The 20,907-nt window shown below is 44.8% G+C and overlaps 1 protein-coding gene across 1 annotated transcript in view; it reads right to left on the bottom strand.

Annotated features, from left to right (window-relative positions):
* Positions 1-20,907, bottom strand: part of LOC119173771 (ATP-binding cassette sub-family C member 4) — a 124,246-nt gene that overhangs the window by 12,152 nt on the left and 91,187 nt on the right. Inside the window, exons 17-22 of the mRNA XM_075895835.1 lie at positions 17,519-17,703; positions 13,624-13,690; positions 11,762-11,972; positions 8,135-8,445; positions 6,544-6,876; positions 3,410-3,514 (exon numbers count right to left, since the gene is read on the bottom strand). Coding sequence (XP_075751950.1) covers positions 3,410-3,514; positions 6,544-6,876; positions 8,135-8,445; positions 11,762-11,972; positions 13,624-13,690; positions 17,519-17,703 — 1,212 coding nt within the window. The remainder of the gene's footprint in view (positions 1-3,409; positions 3,515-6,543; positions 6,877-8,134; positions 8,446-11,761; positions 11,973-13,623; positions 13,691-17,518; positions 17,704-20,907) is intronic.

The following is a 20,907-nucleotide window of genomic DNA, read 5'->3' as shown; positions in this document are numbered from 1 at the left end:
TTTCGTGATGGCCTCTTGAAGACTGCCACATTCTAATCTGACTAAACAGGCATGAACTAAATCGTTTTCTATGTAGCTATTGAGCGTGGAGTACTGGCCATAATAACTTGGTCGCGTTCAGAAGGCCCAGAATTATGGTCTCGCTGACTTGTAACTTCTTGTTTTTGTGGTAGCCAACTCCTCTCGTCGGCGAAATTTCACGTTGAGCATCGGCTCTTGCGAGTGAGTAACTCCGGCTGGACAATTTTCATGAAGTAGCTCGGTGTCCTTGTCTTCACATGGAACGGATACTTGGTACCGTTTTTCAATCTTTCTAACCTTGCTCTGGAAAAGAGGCAAGGTGTTTCCCGGTCTGTGAATACTTTTTTATTTGGTGCGACGTCCTCGGCATTCAGCGATTAAAATGTTTTCCATGTGTATTGCTCTAATCCTCTAAGTTCGGTCGCTTGCACTCCAGCACTCCAAGGACGCAGAGCATAACTTCAGACGTTCTGTTTACGGAGCTCGCTTTTGTGACAGGACCTTGCAATGTCTATTCGAGAGTGGTCTTGACCGCGACCAATCTTCGCACTTTCCTGCTGCGTATTATTGTCGCTCACAACCTACCGCAGTTGGTCATATCCTATGAACAGGCCTTTCTCGCCGCACTGTCGAGGCGCAGTTTGCTAGTCTGCGAGCCGGTAATTTTGCCCACGTAGTTTGGCTGCGAAAGAGCATTTCAGAGCCGATATTGAGATGTCGTGGCAAACTACAGGCTTGAATTTGGCTTCAATGAGCTCGCTTTTGTCAAACTGGGTCCGCAGGTGAACCTTGACGACATTTTAGGTTTTCACACGACAAGGGGAGTCAGACGCAAACGTGCTCACCGATGGGCAAGTGTGTCTAATGATATTCAGTCCCAAGCGCCCCACCAGGCCAACTTTAGTAAACAAGCTTTCACTACTTCCGTCGATGTTGTCTCTGATGTATAACGTCTTGGTAAAACAACAATCAAGAACGAAAGTTCTCTAAAGTGACGGTTTTGTCAAATAGACAACTTTTAACGGCAGTCCACCACGAACCCTCTGCTTTCAGTGGCTTGGTCAGCCACTGAAGGCAGAGGCTTCTCGCTTCTTTTTCTGCAATAATCTGGGTCGCACATCGTTGCATCATGCCTACTTTTGCATGTCGCGCACACCAACCTCCGCCGGACCTCGTTCGCGCGGTGGCCCTTCATTGTACACTGATAGCAAAACATACATTTAGGCACACGTTTCTTTTTTTTTTTTTTTTTGGTATGGTCATGCTTACGCTGCATCCCCCAGTTTCATGTTCTGTCGACTTGCAAAACAAGCATTCGTAGCCTGCATGCTTCGATTATCCCGATGCATGTAGGACTGATGCCGAAGTCACATGTTTTTCGTGGTTCTCGATGCCTTTGGTAGAGGACGTTGATGAAGTACACTGATCTTTTGTTTTTATCTCAATTTATGTATATCGTAAAAGCTTCTCAAGTTTCTCAAAATACGTTGTTGGTACCTCCGCTGAAGCAGACGTTTCCAATCTTTCTGATTCCTCCTAGAAACGTCTATGGCGTTGGAACGAAATGACAATTCCTTGTGGCAAGAATTGAAGTATGATGTCATAGAGCATCGCTGAAAAACTTCTGAGACGTGCAGGACGTAGAGGCAGTGAACATTTAGCTGAACTGCGTCGTAAAGCTTGCGCAGCCCCCTCTTATGCGATGAATGTGTAACTCACGGCAGTTCACGAAGTGCTCTGAAGCGCTGCAGTACGATCCTGCTTTCGTACCCAAACTTCTCCTTTAGCAGCTGGATGGCACTCTCGTAGCATGGTATTGTTTTTGACAATCCGGCAATCATACCTGTGATTTACTATTCGTAAGATTTATCTGTCGTGGTTATAAATGAGTTTGTGTGGACAGCTTAGTCGAACCGCTGCCAAAACGATATCCATCGACACATGTCCCCATGAAATGGCTTGATTGTCAGCGTAAGGATACGCGGTCCAAAGTTCTGAGACAAAGCTGTGGTTAGTGCAGGCGACGTCCTGATCGTAGTCGAAGCAGAGGTCTGCCTCTAGTTGCAGAGGCTGAGATCTTCAAGACAGCAACATTGGTATGTCAGGGTCTCAAGTGCCTGGCCGTTATATTGTGCTCACAAATCATACTTTTTCTGCAGTTCCTCGACCGAGATCACGTCCTCAATTTCGGCACTGATCTTCCGAACCTCGTCACGGCTTTTGCCGAGCTTTTCTATAACCTTGCTGAAAATCATTCGTCCGTTGCAGTCGCTTTCATTCATGAGGGTGCCTCATCCATGACTTTCCTTTTTGCGTTCGTCCCGCAGCGCGTTTAGCTTTAAAGTGGTTCATGTCTCGTTGGGACCACGCCTTGCTTGCTTTTAATGTAGCCGGTTAAGCTCGCTGCTTTCCTGGGTGTGGTTGCAATGAGGATTAGGTTACTGTGGCTGCGGTTTCTAGTGAAAACTCCTAGTCACCGTCACTCATTGTCCACGTCGTTGGGAGTCACTGGTTGCCCCATGTGATTTCGGCACCATTTGTCGCGGAACTCTGGCCTTCGCTCAGGTACATCCTCAGCTTATCGCTCCAATTCTTGCGGGTTTGGTTACGAATAGACCTTCAAAACCTTCACGCATTGTACATACACATGTCTTGATGCCTCACGTGACCCTAGGATTCTGCCACGCAATATTACATGCGTAGGAGACTCGTTTTACCCGATGACATCAATTTACTGTTTTTTTTTTAACTTGCAGTTACAAGCAACCACCTCACTCTGTGATTGAGCACCGTTCTGTCGCGCAGAAGGCCTGGGTTTTATCCTCACTCAGACGTATTTTTCATTATTCATTTTATTTGCACCTTGATCAATTTCGTGATCACAGACCACGCTGCTTTTTTACTCAGAGCCAACGACGCCGACACTGAAATCACGTACAAATATAATCAGCAGAATAGAAAGGGCATGCTACCGACAACTGCCAATGTGAGCCAGCTGGCGCATCAAATGTTTCCAACGTAAATATGTGCCTGTTCTCAAAGACATGAATAGATTCAAACTATAGATGCTCTACAGGCTGTATTTGTGTCCAAGGGATCAGGTTTTGGACGAAATGTATTTTAAGTGTTAACATAGGCGTAGCGTTACCAGCTTCTACAATACGCCACAACAGCGTCTGATTCCCATTGGTCATCAGTATTCAGTGTCAGATAATTTTCTTGATAATGACCTATGTCACTAACTGCACAATTCCACATCGTTGTTTCAGAAATAGATTGCCTACAACATGCGATGTTGAGCTCAAGTGACAAATCAATGACCAATTAATTTTTAAATCAACTTGGTCATTTTTGTTCGTCGTGACCGGTATACTAAGAAAGTACGCACCTTCTCCAAAGGCAGCTTAGTATATTCTAGCGCCCTCTGAAAAGCGGCTTCACCCAAGGCGTTCCAAAATCCGCTGACGAAAACCACCACTAAGGCAAATGGAACCTGCAGAATGGTAAACAAAGTAGTTCATGACATCTGCCGCCATTGTACTGTCTACGGGCACTGTGATCTATACTTTAGCGAATTTCTTCATCTCACTATCAGCGCATTGAACCAACCGCAAATTATAGCCGGCTATGTTTCACACACCGTCTATGGTAGCTTCGTGGTAAGATGTTGCTTTGCAAAGTTGTTTTAGTCTATAGCCACGCCGGCTCCATTTAGACGCAGGCGAATAGCAGCAACACACACGCACTTAAGTATAATGCACGTTGATCAAGCCTGGCTATTCAAATCTATTCAGCGTCCTTTACTATACGACCTAACCAATTGTTACCTAGTGCGTTTGGTAGCTACAATCTGGACCTGTACTTCTTGCGATTCTAGACGCAAAGCCTCCTTCATACTGCCGGATTAAGGCGGTGCCAGCCTTGGTGGCCACACCTGAAACTTATCCTATGCATTAGCGTGCCATGGCTAGTATAACCATATGTCTTTCCATCGTAATGTGTCGTATGTAGCCTGTTGTTGAATCATTCAATCAGTCAATCTTTAGTTGCACAAGTTTCTTTCAACAAGGGTTGGGTCCTTCAGGCAAAAAGCGACTAAAAAACCACTTGAGAATGTCTCAGGGCCCGCGTACAAGCCAGCGGTTTGGGAATTCAAGCTTTTAGCAAATGTGGTGCATTTAGAGCAGCATAAATGAACAAGAAGTTAGAAGAACATTATACAAATAGAGCAGTAGAACAAAGAGACGTAGAGCAAACAAAATAACTGCACCTGCTTCATGAACAATACTCATCGACGCAATACAACGTGTAGTACTATGATACAAAGTGTAAATACGTGATCAAAATGATTTCATTGCGGTGACGTGTTTTAAATAACAAAAAACACATTACAAAGATCACTATGCAATGGCACGTCTTTATCTGCGTTACATGCCTAAAGGGACACTAAAGTCAAATAACAATTTACGTCATTGTTAAAGCTCAATGTATGACATCTAAAACGACTATATTATCTACTACAGCGCCCCATACTTACCAAGAAATCAAGGTAAATGCACAAGAGCACAAGCGCCGCAGTAGGACATTTTCAAAATGATCCTGACGTCATTACATGGACCGTCTACAATTATTCACTAGTAATCATTCTAACTGCCCTAAATAAAGAACCTTCCGTGCATCCAGAGACGCAATAAAATGCTGCTTGTTCGTTTCTGTTTGATTCATGGAAAAAAGAACCGCCGGACGGTACTATAGGAATGACGCGAGTGGTTGAAAAATTCAATTTTCGTGTCGTTACACAGGACAGGTGGTGCCATTTAGCGGGGCGCAGTTGAAACGAGAAACAACCTGCAATCTTGAAGCCAATGTTGGGAAATTGATGAATGGCCGTTTTCGCTGCTTTCGGTCTGCTGCTACTAGCGCAGTAAAGCCGGACAACGTTGTGCACTGCAACAGTGACGTGAGTCAGTCCGGTTGGTCTGCTTCTTGAGGCAGGTGATTTGAAGTGCGCTAACCCGATGCGGACCACTTAAGTGTGATTTTATTTTAAGATATGTCCTTCCTTGGCACAAACGTGCCACTACATGGTTTCTGGACCGCTATTCCAACAATCAACGCCGACTTCACAGTTGTCTTCAGTGTCCCTTTCAGTAGTTAGTCCCAACGCATGAAAGGGGCAGCGTCTTACAGAAAAGCCTTCAGGTAGGCTTAATTATTTGCTTTTTTAAACTGACTTTATAGCACCTTATAAGCGCACTCTGTGCGTAGTAGACAGCAGCGTGGCTCTTACATAGTTCTACCCAATGAAAACAACACTTTATCAGCACCATTCTACACTTCAATCTTTCGCAATGCTCCACAGTGTTTCCTTCATCAGCTGCTGTCTGATCCACAACTTCCATGTGATAGGTTTCTCGTAAAGTAATTGTTTTCGAAAATAACGACCCCTTCAAATAATTTCTCATTGTCATCATCATCAACCTGACTACTCCATTTTCAGGGCAAAGACTTCCCCCATGATCCGCCCCTCAAGCCGGACTTGCACCTTCTGCTGCAACGTTATACCTGCAAACTTTATCATCCCATCGGCACACCTAACTTTCTGTCTCCCCTTTCTATCTCCCAGTGTACTCGGTAGCAAGTGAGCCGAGATGTCTATGAATTGTTGAATCAAGCTCATTTTCTTGCCATGTCCCGTCTTTTAGCTATAAACATCGGGCACTAAGTTTAAGATATTGTTAGATAGCGCTACTAACCACGCCTGTGCATCTTTAAAGGCCAGTCAACAGGCTCCAAAACAAGCAGGAAACGCCCACGCATTTTTACGGCGCGTTACCAACCTCTTTATATGCGCAGTGACGTCAACTCGACGATCGGCGACGTTGACTTCATTACTTTTTGTTCAGACCTGTTGTAAACCAGTCAACGAGCTACGTGCTGCGTCAAGTCGCTGATCGCCGAGTGGACGTCACTGCACGTATAAAGAGGTTGGCCACGCGCCGTAACAATGCGTGCGCTTTTCCTGCACGTTTCGGAGCCTGTTGACGGGCCCTTTAACGGCGTTGTGTGTTCTTGAAGTCTGCATGTACATGTAATAAGACAAGATAGCTATGCTGAAGTGGCGTCTTTGATGAGTAGATAGCCTTTACTTTAGTTGTTTCACTTCTTTATGCCAATCATTGTGACACACAGATCCGATTGATTGATTTGTGGGGTGTAACGTCCCAAAACCACCATATGATTATGAGAGACGCCGTAGTGAAGGGCTACGGAAATTTTGAACACCTGGGCTTCTTTAACGTGCACCCAAATTCGAGTACATGGGCCTACAACCTTTCCGCCTCCATTGGAAATACAGCCGCCACAGCCGGGATTCATTCCCGTGACCTGCGGGTCAGCAGCCAAGTACCTTAGCCACTAGACCACCGTGGCGGGGCGACAGATAGATCCGAAGCAGCAGTGAAAAGTATTGAGATTACTAACGCGATTTACAAGTCTTTGCGTCGCAAGATAGCAGCTTACTGTAAATGCCGAAAGAAGAGAGAGGCCAGCCATTGCAGCGGAACCAGGGTCGTCATAGGCCGGTGCCACAATGATGGCTACGGTGAGCACTATTATCAGCAGGGCGCACATGGTGCTTATAAGGCGTCCTACGGCGAAGCAGTAAACGAACATGTTGAAGGACTCCAAGTACACCATCAACATGCGTCTGAACCGAGTGCAGAACTTCTCCATGACCCCGTAGCAACGTATCAGTCCTATGCAGTCGAGTGTCTCAGTCAGGTGCTGCAGCAGTCGAGACAGCCGGGTGCTTTCGTATAGACGTCCTAGCATCGTGCCACGTATCAGGTAACGCTGAATAAGAAAAAAAGTGGACACCAAAAAAAAAAACAATTAGCTAGGAAACTTGGTGAGGACGGTAAGAACCTTTGCTTAAAAAGGTGCTGACACAAAAAATTTGGCCTCGCATTTTTCTGCTGCAATGCATTGCTCTAGGGCTCTTAGTCATGACACGACGCATGGTTTGCTGCAACACACGATAGATAATTATTTACAGGCCCCTCATTACTGATCAGTTTCAGTTTCGGTTTGAGGGAATTCCAAAAATTAGGTGCAACTATCACCACCTAGCGTGTGCAACTCTTGTCTACGTCACCACACAGAACAGTGACGTACTTCTGCATGATCCGCATCAAGAACTACTTTCGAATAGTAAACGGCACTGGAATGTCGGTAAACTAAAATCTTTCTAAGCGTGCTCCACGGCCACGCACTTGCAACCAAACGCCGAGAAATATAGACCTCGGGAACTAACGCGGCAAAAGAAAAATGGCGGCTATGGCGTCATGATGAGTTCTTTTGTTGACAGCAGCGTGGTGACGTGAGGGAAGCAGGGGGTCACCTCGGGGTCACCTCCGAGGGTGTCTATAACGCTATGAAGTCGGTCGCTCACGCGAATTTCGAAATTATTTTAAACACCTTCCAAACTTCATTCGCTGTTGTTACCTTGCAGATGATATACGAATGTTCACAAGAACTGATCGCGCAGGCTATCTCGGTCCCGAAATTTTCTGTCAGTACCCTTTTAAGCAACGGGAACATTCCCATGCACGTGGGCATAGGTCGGTAAACTCACTCATGATTGAAGTCACTCCGGCTCAACCATACTCGGATCGGATTCCGCTGAGTAATATTAGGGTGAGCTTGAATCCGAGTGAGAAATATTTCGGTGAGTCTGAGTTTATTTGAGTCTGGTTGAGGAACATAATTAGTCTTGGTGAGTTCCACCTTTAATTACCGATCTGTGCACGTGTATTCCTTTGCTAGGCATGCATGCATACTTAAATTTTAGAGGCAATCAATCTCCGGGCACATCAAAAGTTCAGAGCACGTTCGTAATACAACCGAATGTAAGAATATCGATAACTCGAGAAGCGAATACTAGTTCAGCTTTGGGACAGCTTCATTGCGTTATACATTGCACTCATTGAACTTGTTTACAATACAATCATAAATGACCGCTAAAACACTGCGCGAGAAGTCGCCGAAAAAGCTATCGCATTAACAAAAAAAAGCGCTTTCATAATGGCGGTATAGAAACGCTGGAACTCACCAAGCAAAATAGCAACATGATTTCAGCACAAAGGGTGAGGGCAAACACGAAGGGCGCCTGAGTCCCAATCACAGCTAGGCGTGCGAACACATAGAGTATGTTTTGCACAAGCTGCTTGGAGAATACAAATACGCGAGTGTCGTTCATTTCCAGGTCCACGGAAAAGCGATTGAAGATGCGGCCCCTCGGAGTAGCGTCGAAGAAAGAGAGCGCACTGCCGGCGACGCGCTCCAGCATGTCGGCGTGCAGCTCCATGCAACGGTGGCGATTGGCGTGGGCCAGCAGCACGCCTCCAGCAAGCTTTAGGATGACTGGAAAATAATAATAATAATAATAATAATAATAATAATAATAATAATAATAATAATAATAATAATAATAAAGTAGAAGAAGAAGAATGTACGAAAAGTCCAAAGAATATTATTTTGGGAAAAAGTTATTTCCTTATAATTATGCCGGAATGATGACAGCTTGAATACTGGATGATATTAGGACGCAGTCTCAGCAAGACTCCCCTTTCTCTCAGCACACGTGGGCTGAGCGGGTCTCTTCACAAGGACTCTGGATGTACTTCGAGGACTCCTAACCTTCGTAATTGATAGTGGTACGCGATCCAATAATTGGAACCCGTTCACACCGTCTTCTCAGTCGTTAGCCTGGCTACAGTTCTCGATGGATTCTTCAACCATGCATGCTTCTAAGAGAGAGCGTGTGTGCGCTCAACACTGTCCGTTTCAAACTATCCTAAGAAAGCCTACCGCAAGTACAGTTGCTAGGTGCCCGCTATGCAAATATTTTTTTTGCGAATTGATGAAGTATCCACTACGCTTTCGTCCGGAAACAATCGCGCCAGCGCAGCCGCACATTTTGTCGATGCTGTGGTTGATCATGGTAATTAATTATGAATAAGCCCTTTCTGTAGGGTGGGCCTTTCAACTACCCACTCGTTTGGTAATGGAAATTTTTTCAAGCCGAGTGCGATTCTAAGCTTCTGCCACGCAATATTACATCTGTTGAGAAGAGCATCACCTTTAAGTGGCCCCGCCGTGGTGATCTAGTGGCTAAGGTACTCGGCCGCTGACCCGCAGGTCGTGGGATCGAATCTCGGCTGCGGCGGCTGCATTTCCGATGGAGGCGGAAATGTTGTAGGCCCGTGTGCTCAAATTTGGGTGCACGTTAAAGAACCCCAGGTGGTCAAAATTTTCGGAGCCCTCCACTACGGCGTCTCTCATAATCATATGTTGATTTTGGGACGCTAAACCCAACATATCTATCATATCAATCATTATCACCTTTAAGTGACACCTGGATAGTGTGTCTTTCTTTTTTTGCATACTTTTCAGGCACATGCGTGGTTCTGATGGGCACATTCAAAAGTTACTCAGTTGGCTCTTTCTTTTGTGTGTGTGTGTGAGAGAGAGAGAGCGGGAGAAAGCTAACTTACCATTTATATTACTCTCTTTAATGAGAACACGTAGCCTCCCATTGTAGATTATCAAGTTGCCCGAAAAAGCTGCTTGTTGGAGTGCTTTCCGCCCTCCACCTCTGGTTTGGAAAATGAGATGTGCTTGGCCCTCTCCATATCTTCATGCTTATGAAGAATAGTACCGCGTGTCAATCTTGCTGTTTTAACCGCCAGTCACTTGTGAATGAATGAATGAATGAATAAACTTTATTTATAGTCCGGCAGTTTTCATAGGGCGAGAGGGGGAAGAGAGGATTAACCTATGTCCCTTGCCACGCTCTGTCGATTATGATGGCGATGCAAAAAATAAAATAGAGAAATGACACACAGTAATTTCCAAAGTGTGTTCGGTGAAAGCCGGGGGCCATTCGACTGACTAGCCGCTGGCTGCCGAAATTCCGGAGCGACCACTCGGATTGCTCTAAACCAGGTAGATCTAAGCGTGGAAGACATGAATACCGCGCGTGAGGTCGCTTCGGAACTTGTTCACGCATACATCACTAAACCAGTACCGGAAATTTCCTCGACGTAGCCAATTATATTTCACAGTGCACATGGCGGTCCAGGAAACATTTTTCATACATCATTTCGTATAGCACGTATGGCTCGTCGTCGTTGCTGCTGAAGTACGAGTGATCTCTCTGTCGCTCAAACTGAGAAGCAAAGCAGCAGCAGCATGTTCAAGCAGAGTCAAACAACACCGTTTTAAGCATGTAAACAAGTGCACAGAGAGACTATACACCACCTCAGAAAACGTTGAAAACAACCTAGCTGCCGTTGAGCTGCCTGACAATACCGGAAATGACAACAATGCATTTTCGGAGTTCTGGCAAAATCCGTCTCTGCAAGACCGAGCACCCAGAACGCTCCGTCGCGGAAGGTGTTGCTCCGAATATGACACAGAAAAACGTGAACTTGCTCAAGGTCTACCAGCGGAATGCGTATTCTCCGCCGCCAAGCAAGAAGACTTGCTCCCGCTCGACAAGCGGAATTCACCAGAAGGCTTATTTATCTTCCCGCGTCAGTGGGAGACGCCCCAGCTCGCACCACGACAGGTGTCAGGTCATCAGACGCCGCTAGTCTGAGACATCAAAGGCACCTTAACCGTTACGACTGTATGTATCACATACAGTTTTTTTTTTCTTGCCGCCAGTATGCCCTTTTTACGAACGTTTGGTGCAACGACTGATGTACCAGCAGCAAATACGTTTAGTGTTTGTTAGTGTTTCTTGCAGGATGGAAAATTTTATTTCCACGCACATATATACTTTCACGCAGTGTCGAGAGAAAATCACGCATGTTTCTTTTCCCCGCTGAACACATGCAACAAATAATTCAAGTACACAATCTTATTGCAGAGCAATGCATGATAGTTTGTGGGTTAAATTTGTAACGGCTTCAATTTAATTTCGCGGTCACGCTAACTTTCTACAATAAGTTTTACATACATAAGAATGAAACAAGTTTTAATTCTAAATTCGAAATAAGTGCAGATCTCCATGTTTTAGGCTCGGTGAACAAGTGCAACAAATATCAAGAACGTAATTCATCTGAAGCAAATACGAAGTCGGAATTTCCCATCATCTTCATCGTGGTTGAAGGAGACCCTGACGCACGCTAAAGCGCGATTTACCCTCTAAGTTTTATTGTATGAAACACTATCTTTGCACCAAGCGGCATTTTTTTCCCTTTGAGGCAGCCCCCACGACAGCAACAGCAACACTGGATCTCTGTGGCACAAGCCTTATAACGCTGTTGCTTTAACATTGTGTATTTTTCGCTGAATTTAAACCTGCGCTGACCACAGTACTCCCTCACTAGAACAAAACAACGCCTTTAACAATACGCAGGCTCATTAAAATGCATTATAACAAAATTCACGAGTAAGAGAATCAGAAAATACTTTTCTAGTATATAACAATTACAACTTGGTTTCTGTGAGTCTCCTAGCGATTTGAATTTTGCATGATCAAGGGGCGGGGGGGGGGGGGCACCTATCATTGGATAAACAAGGAAATTTTCTAACTATAAGGGCCCCTTTCCTATATATTTGTTTTGAATACGCATCTTTCATATTGCTACGAGCGTGAACTTACGAACTTTGTGATCCTTTTGGCTGGTGTTTCTGAAGCTCATTTGTTCATAGTAATAAATTGACTTACCGTCTCCTATGCAAAACACGGCGAGCCATCGTAGAATGTTCCCGTCTGAGCGTGTCGTATTTACGGTAATGCCCATCATCATTGTCGTCCACGATTTAATGCAAAGCATTTGACAGGCCACAAATGCAGCACTCGCTACAAAGCATGACAGTGCAATCGGTGCGCATGCGCCAGAGTACTTGAAGTATGCTCGAACAATTTCGAAGTATCCCTGAGAAAAAAACCATTCACAATAAGCTACAAATCTGGGTAAAGGCTGTCACTCAGACTACGCTAATTGAGTTAGGACGCTATATGTACACCTTTGCAATCAAAGCAATTTCAGTTTATTTTTAAAACTTTTTTAGTTCTACGTGGCTATAATTGCGTAAACGAAGCTACCACAGTCAATTTGAACAGTGGATGATCAGCCAAAAACGGAACAAATGCACTAGTTTTTCTTTGCCATCAAAATTTCATGCTCCATAAGGACAAAGCGACGATTACCAGCACTTCGAACGTCACAGCCCAAGCAGTTGAATAAGTGACAGATAAGGAAGGGTAGGGAGGATAACCAGTCTAGGAAAGCCGGTTCGATACCCTACACGGGAAAACGGGAATGAGGAGATGGAAAGAGGAAGCGGAAAGAGAGGGAAGAAAGAGAAAGGTAGCACATAACAAAACACACACAAACATACAGTGAGTTGTATGTTCGACGCGCTCGCGTGGTACGAGACATGGCTGTCACAGCCGCATGTACAAGTCCGCAAAAAAATGCTTCGCTTTCTTCGCGAACTTCGGTGACTTTCACCGTATATGTCTATCCATATATCTAGCCACCTACGGCTTTTAGCTCTCCTGACCGTTCCGATAATGGGATATATACCAAAATTGGTATGGCATAACATGAGCCTATGACGAGCCTAAGCGACTAGTCATAACATGAAAATCACCACGTGTATGTCACGAATGTCATGTTTACATCTTATGGTCTTGCTGTTCTTGCAGTGGTTTCGTTAACATGACGTATTGAAAAACTAATATGGTATGACATGACTGCATGGCGGACATAAGGGACAAACCATAATGTGGGAATCATGACGTGCATGTCATGTAAGTAATCACTACAGGCCACGCTCATAGTGCACTCGCACGCACTCTTTTCGCTAGCTTCAAATATACCAAATTTGGTATTGAATATGTGGCGAAGCTAATGACGCGTCTAAACATGATAATCATGACACTCGTGTCATGTAAAACATGACACGTTACACTCATAGCATGCTCACGGCTGTTTTGTTAGCTTCACCTATACCAACTTTGGTATTACGTGACGTGAATAGACGACTAACACCAATGCTAGGCGCAAGCATGATAATCATGACATGGAAGTCATGCGTGGCATCATTTACGCCCGCTTGATAACTTTTTGCTGATTTTAAAGTGCCATATCAACCTTCCTTATTCGTGCTTCGCATATCATCGATTCCCACGTATACGTGGGATCTTCCATGTTTTTATAGAAACTTTAGGAGTTCCTTGGTTGCTTTCAGCTGTGATGTCCTCTATGGACCACATTCAAAAATAGATTCAATAGATACTAAACATTCGTCATACAGGTATATAGGTGCTTGAATATTTTCGCATATATTCATTTCTTCATAATTCAGGCCTGCTATTGCTTCGTATTGTGTGTGACTTCACTAATTTAGAGGCACTACGGCAATCAAGAACTGAAGAGTAGATATAGGACCTGTGTTCGGGGTGGATAATATACAAGCGTCACAGGGCTCACAAAATGCAACTATGGTGACCGTCATCTATAGCTTGCAAGGACCCCTTCTTAAGTATGTTTGCAGAAAACAAAGGGAAAACTGAGTCACCATTTTAGAAATTTCTTCTTCTTTTATGACCCTCATTGCTTGTTCGTCTTTTTCTGACTGTGGTCCGCTGCAAAAGAAAAGAATTCATCAGTGACACTTTGACATTTTGCGTGCCTACCCCCCACCCTCACCTCTCAGCTGGCTGCCCCCCCCCTACGCCCCCTGTGCTCAAGGCAATGACGTGGCTATAACCATGAGGAAACAGTACGGATAAGAAAAATATGGCCAGTAGAAGTGATTGTCTTGACCCCTCACTCAATAATTATCACTCAAGCGAGCACATAAGTAACCGAGAAATACATCACAATACATTACTCATGTATTGAAGCAGAAATCTGTCACAACGTATCTACATTCTATACAAGAAGGACTAAATGATACGAATAACTGTGCTTCAGGTTGAAAGACTGACAAATAGCGGTGTCGTTAAGAAAGCATTTCTGTTAGTAATACCAAATATTATCCAGGTGCCATACTCGGGGTCGAGGTTTGGCAACTTGATAACTCAGTCAACTTATTGTCCACCTGTGGAGTATAGTATACTTTCTTCATTTGTGGCTTTTACGAGATACCACCGAAATAGCTTAGCACTTGACTTCTCACGCTGCTATGTTCAGTGACGCGGATTCGGCTCCCAGTCGCGACGGGCTCACTACAATGAGGGCTAAATGGGAGAACACCGGCGTGCTTAGATTTAGGTAGACATTATAGGGTATCTGCAAAACTTCTTTAAAGTAACAATCGAATCGTTTCATCAATAGAGTTTAATGGTTGATGAACAGACTGCCACACAACATTTTTTAGTGTACGCCCAGTATAGCACAGTTCCAACGATCTGTAGCACGTTGTTATTACTTTTTTTCTCGCCTCTCTGAGCACACTGGAAGCTGAGCAGGAAAGAGGGGCAAGGGGAAAGGAGTTACGTCACGTGCACGTCGTGACCTTGAGCATATTAGTATTTCTTGGGATACCTGAACGCAGAAATTTTTGTCTGTATTTCAGTACGTCACACAATTCAGCCACCCGGCCAAAGTCTAAGCATTTGCTGGACGCCCAGCCATTGAACTGGCGGCCGTGTTCATACTTGTGAACATTGTCCACAAAAAAGCTGTCAATACTCATATCTGAGGTGCAACATCAATACGAAGGTATTCGATGGCGTGTTTCTTTACTATAGATAATATATAAATACGTAATTCTAAGGACCCTAGTGTTCCTTAGGCTGCACTGAAAATGCAATTTCATGCACGAAAAAGCCCTCTCCCGGCGATATGGTGCTGCCACCTGGCAGTGGTCCTGGGTTCTTCACAAGCTAATATTTCCCAATGGCACTGCCAGATTGCGTCCATATCTCACGCATTGCCCTCTCTCTTTATCATTGCCAGCCAGATGCGGCTGATTCGACATAGAGAAGGCGCCTGAGGCAAGGCAAAACATAAGTTGTTGCTTGACGAATTTCCACCCACTCTATAAGACATGCCCCGGGACTTGTGTAGTACAGCCGGCAGAAGACTATCGTCTTTCGACTTTTGCAGCGAGGTTTGCAGATGCGCAGCTAATTATTTTTAACACATATGCCTTGGACCAAAGCGGTCGTGGCAAGCTTTTGGCCACCACCCTTCGAACCACTGCTAAGATCAATTCAACGACCTTTCTATGCCCTTAATAACGTCGTTTCCCTCTCTCTTACCACGCTCCTTACTTTCAGTGTAATCGTGAGCGCGTGGACGGGAACTTGGCTGCTTCTTGCGGTGGCCCGGGTAACTCACGCCAAGCACAAAAAACATAACACAAAACACATGAAGAGGGCTCACTGGAAAGCAGTGTCAAAATAGGTTCACGAACGCACGGCATCAACATATTACACACGGCACCGAAATTTTGCAAATGGTCCTGCAACTTGGCGCGGCATGGTCGTAGAAGTCTTCTGGCAAGGATCTGGGAGGTGAGAGTCCGAAATGGGAGGTGGGAGAGGTCGTAAAAATTGGAGTGATAAACGCTGGGCACAACTGTGAATTTCCCGTGGCTGCGCTCTTGTGAAAAAGTGCAGTGGCAATCGGAGTCTCTTGAGCTGCCACCACAGGCAGCAGTACCACGATGGGCTTCGACGAATGCCTCGTCCCTCGTTCGGAGCCGGGTCTCAATAACATTTGCTGTCTCGTTGTTTTTTTTTACGCAAAGCCGTTCTATCGACACATTTCTTCTCCACTAAGACGTGTTGCTAAATTAGTTGTTTCATTCGGAAAAAATGTTAGGGGTGCAGCTGACATAAACGGAAATAAGCCCCATCCTGTCCCCTTTTATTTTCATCTATGTGGGTTGCGTCCTCAATATTTCTTCACATTTGTTCTTCCTTGGCTGCGAGGTGTTCAGTCTGTTGCAGGTGCATGCCCTTCCTGAAAATGCGTCAACGAACCAGTTTTTGGGTTCGCAGTCACCGGGAGAACCCCTATGCTGGTGACGGTCATAACAGGAGACACCTGTTGTCCGGGCGATGCACTGTCACTGCAAAGCAGGAGCGCTACCGTAGTGTCCTACACTCTTTACGTACCGTATTTTCATAACTTGTTAAATTTCTATATGCGTAGAAATACGAAGGTATGATCTATAGCTGACATTGAAAGAAAAAACCGCCAGACTTGCGCGCAACGCGCAGCATAGTCACAGCGAAAGCTGCAATAACTACCTTTCAGAGGCTTTCTTTTTTCAGAAATATTTGGGTAACTTCCGCAAGCACATTTGCTGGGTACCCACTACGCCATAATTAGTTGATTGATATATGGAGTTTAACGTCCCAAAACCACCATAGGATTATGAAAAATGCCGTAGTGGAGGGCACCAGAAATTTTGACCCCCTGGGGATCTTTAACGTGCACCCAAATCTGAGCACATGGGCCTACAACTTTTTCGCTTCCATAAAGAATGCAGCCGATGCAGCCAGGATTCGATCCCGCTTCCTGCGGGTCAGCAGCCGAGTACTTTAGCCACTAGACCACTGCGGCTGGGCACTATGCCGTGAATAATAGTAATTTTGTGTACTATGTCAGCATACACTATATATGCTATTCTTCAACATTCTTCAGTGAAGCATGATATCCGCCTCACACTTCGAAGGAATTTTGTGGAACTTTTTTACGTAGTGGCTGACGATGATAAAGAATTATGCACGAAGTGCGTATGCGCCACAGTTAATAGGTCATCAAAAACAAGCTTTTGTAATGCCTTTGAGCATTGGAATACCCGATCATTGCACCATTCAAATTGTATGACGCCCTATTTTTCCTTTGCTGATCTAAAACACTTTAGTACTTGTAATAACGCGATCTTTTATCGACATCAAGCCTCCATATGGCCAGTTTGCAAACGAGTTGCAAGTACCAGCGTGGCTCAGTGATATAATATTGGGCTGGCACGCAGGGGACGTATATCCGAATCTTATTGTGTCTTTAATGTTTTTTATTATTTACTGAGTTCCTTTGAGATCCCAAGGCGGAAGCTGTTATCGCCTTGGGATCTCATAACAGCTTTCGCTGTAAAAAAATAATTTTGCATGCCCATGTACCGCGCTTACATCTTTGGCTCGCGTGTTTCCAGGAGCCCCCAATACCAACCGGCCTCAATATTTGACCGCACCGAAAGAAGCATGATAAGGCCCTTTTAAGGAAACCGAGGTAGTCAAAATATATCTGGATTTGCCCCAACGGATTGCTTCATATTTATTTGTGATTGGAGCTTGTAAAGCCAAAGAAACTATTGCGTATGCAGCACAGAAAGATGAGCGAAATACAGGAGCTTGTGTTGACAAGTTTTGGACACGTCATAATGCGTACAGTGTTTACAGTAAAGCAATAAAAAGAACCAGTGCCTATAATTGCTCCATCTGCTTTGGACTTACTTCATGCTGCTTGCGCGTTCCGGCAGGCGCTTCGACGTCGGTTTCTCAAACAATTCCACTGGCGCATCAGGGTGGTTTTTAAGGTCTTTCAAATCACGAAACGTGAATGCTGTCTTTCCGTGCATCAACACCCATTGATTTGGAGACAAATGAATTCTTGAGTTATTCGTCACCAGGACTCGTGTCTGTGAAAAAAATAACAGTGCAGTGAATGTCACTGCACAAAATTGTTATTCGTCCTTTCGTCTCCATTTCTAACAAAACAAAATAAAAATTTGTACAGAATCACCTAAACAAAGCTAGGAATTTCAACGTCAGGTGCGTTGACGTGAATGAATAATTCAAACTTCTATCAGTACAAACCTTTAGCTGGGTCGTCCCACTTGACTTGAAGCGTACAACGTTAAGCAAACTCGACAGCACATGATTCTAACATCAAAATTTTTTTCAGAATGTTCCACAAAATTAACATAACAAAGTCACATAAATTATTTAAAGCAATATGTCAAGGGTCTGATATATTTATACCTAGGCTTAACATGTATTTGAGTAAATGAACCAAAACTGGTCTTTCGCTGAAGCATTTTATTACACAGGGTGTTTTTAAGTTATATAGTTTGTTCATAAAAATCTTATGACGGTAAGGCTCCTGTCGCCCCTGCGCACGAACTCTATGTTGAGGTGCAAATACTTTGTCGCAATTGATATAACACGTTTATGACTAATTAGCTAGAATTCGTTCATTGCCTTTTACTCACGAAATTGAGAGCAGGCGTTTAATTAAAAATGTGTAATTTGTGCAAATTTATGGCATGCTAATTTTTTAGCAATGCAAAAGTTAGCTCAAAATATAGTTCGAGATATTTATCATCGCCCCCGGCGTGCACGAACTGCGGCGTAACACAGGCATGGCACGTGAAATAGAAGTGACGAAATTTGAGTGAAGTGACCCCAAAGCAAGATCTGCTAAAAAACCGGCAAGCATTCCGAAAAATGTTAGCAGACAGCTTAGTGTTTGTGTGCGAATGGTTGTGCATATCTCTTTCTTTGATGAACTATAAAGAGACACGAAAAATAATTTTGTAAGAAAAACTGCCGCATATATGCGTCGGCCCAGAGTTTTGTGCTTCCCAGACAACGCGAAAGTTGCTATTCCGAGTTTCGTGTGCACCGTTCTACAGCAGCAGGCAGGCACGACGCATTACGCACAAAGTAAGGTGATGCGCCTGCCTAATGGCTCGTTCACACTGAGCATTCCGGCCGCCATAAGGCCGCTGAAGGCCGTTCGGCGGCGGCGAGATACGCCGAAAGGGCCTGCTCCCCGCCGATCGCTCTCGGACCGTTTTTGGCGGCGTCTGCCACCGGATCAGCTCGCCGAGAACTAGTGGGATCAGTTGTCGGGGAGCTTTAAAAATGGCGGCCAAGACCGACTCACTTGTCATGCCACAGTGCATGTAACTGAATGTAGCCAAATAGAATTTAGTTCACTGTGTGTAGTATATATACTTCATGTCCCTATCTCCTGGAAGAGGAAGAAATTGGCGTAACCGAGCATGTCACCGTCTTGCATAGCAAGACCGGCCGACACCACTGGCATCAACGATTTTTAAATGCGAAGCATTTCTAAGCGAACTTCGGCGACATTAAGCATATCTATCTAGCCGCCTACGACTTCAAGCTCTCCTGGCCGTTTAGATAATAGTATTGATACCAAACTTGGTATGGCATAACATGACTTTATGACGAGCATGTTTTACTAGTCCTAACATGAATATCATGACATCTATGTCATGAATGTCATGATTTACATTTCATGTTCCTGCTGCTCTTGCGGTGGTTTTGTTCACAGGACATGTTGCAAAACTGGTGTGGCATGCTATGATTGCACGGCGAACACAAGCGACAGACCCTAACATGAAAATCATTACAAGTGTGTCATGTGACAACATGACTACATGCAACGCTTATGAAGCGCTCGCGGCCGTTTTGCTAGCGTCACATACACTAAATTTGGTATTGCGGTACGTGAATGGATGACGAATGCATGCGATTGGTCAAAACATGATAATCATGAGATGCGTGTCATGTAACAACATGACTACATGATACTTTCATGATGCGCTCGCGGGCGTTTCGCTAGTTTCGCATGTACCAAATTTGGTATTACGTGACGCAAACGGAAGACATAGGTAAATGACACATCCAACAATATAATCACGACATGCGCGTCATGTGACAACATGACTACATGTGACACTCATGATGCGCCCGTGGCCGTTTCGTCAGCTTCAGATATGCCAAATTTGGTATTACGTGCAAGTGCGCGAAAGATCGAAAACTGCATGACCTGATTTCAATACATACTCGCGTCTGCGAGCTGCGGCAACAGTATCCATTCTGCGTTCGCCCCGTGGTGGATTGCTCAAGCGGCAGATGCCGCACTATAGAATGGCTATATTAGGTGAATGCGGCAGTGCGGTGCGTGTCCGGTGCGAAAGACATTGCGTTTGGGTGACAGGAGAATTCAGGTGGCTGTAAAAAGCGTATTCTTTAGGGTGAATGAGGCGTAAGCGACATCACTTGCCGCTTCTCACGAAAACATACGGCCACGGTGCGCTGCCATTCAAATTTTCTCGCTCCCATGAGACGGGTAGTTCCCGTCTGACATAGTGCAACTGTCGCGCTTCATGCGTGCCTTGCGCAATCAGTTTCGATTTTCGCCCGTCTAGTTCGGTGATGAACAAATCAGACTAAGTGCATCTGTTTCGCTTTCTAAAGAATAGGTTTGTCAGGAATTAGCACGCACTAAGACTATGTAGTATAAGCACCTGTCGCCAAGTCGATACTCTAAAAGGTTAACGCCCTTTTGGTATTAGTTGCTTCGGTACAGTATCACGTTAACTGTGGAGAAGTATTTCCGCTTTGACGTGTAGTTCGTGTGCGAAAACAGGAGCCGTACTGTCATAGGAGTTTTATAAAGCATCTGTAATACTTTGGAAAACACCCTCTCCTCTGCCTTGCAATACAACAGTTACCTATATCGTGTAACCTATACCTATACACAGTACTAGGCTGGGATGTCAGCCATCTTCTTTATTTCTAACCTCTTCTTCCTCCTCGTCTCCCTCCAACCCTGCCGAACGTCCACGTACATTCCCCCTCTTTGAAGACTGATCCCTCCTGGGGTGATACATGAAAACGTTTCCAATGGTCGCAAACTCCAGTACACCATCATCGTTGTTGTAAGCGACCCTTTTGAGAACGCCATGTTGCACTGCGATCTGCACCACGCGATAAGGTCCCATGTACACCTGCTTTGGGCCAGGAAGGCCTTTTCTGACAAGCACCAGATCGTTCAGTTGTATCTGAGGTATCCACGTGTTGTGGCG

Source organism: Rhipicephalus microplus, chromosome 5, assembly GCF_043290135.1.
Source record: "Rhipicephalus microplus isolate Deutch F79 chromosome 5, USDA_Rmic, whole genome shotgun sequence".
Lineage (NCBI taxonomy): Eukaryota > Metazoa > Arthropoda > Arachnida > Ixodida > Ixodidae > Rhipicephalus > Rhipicephalus microplus.
Note: the sequence above shows the minus strand (reverse complement) of the source record. Positions and strands in the feature narration are given on the sequence as shown.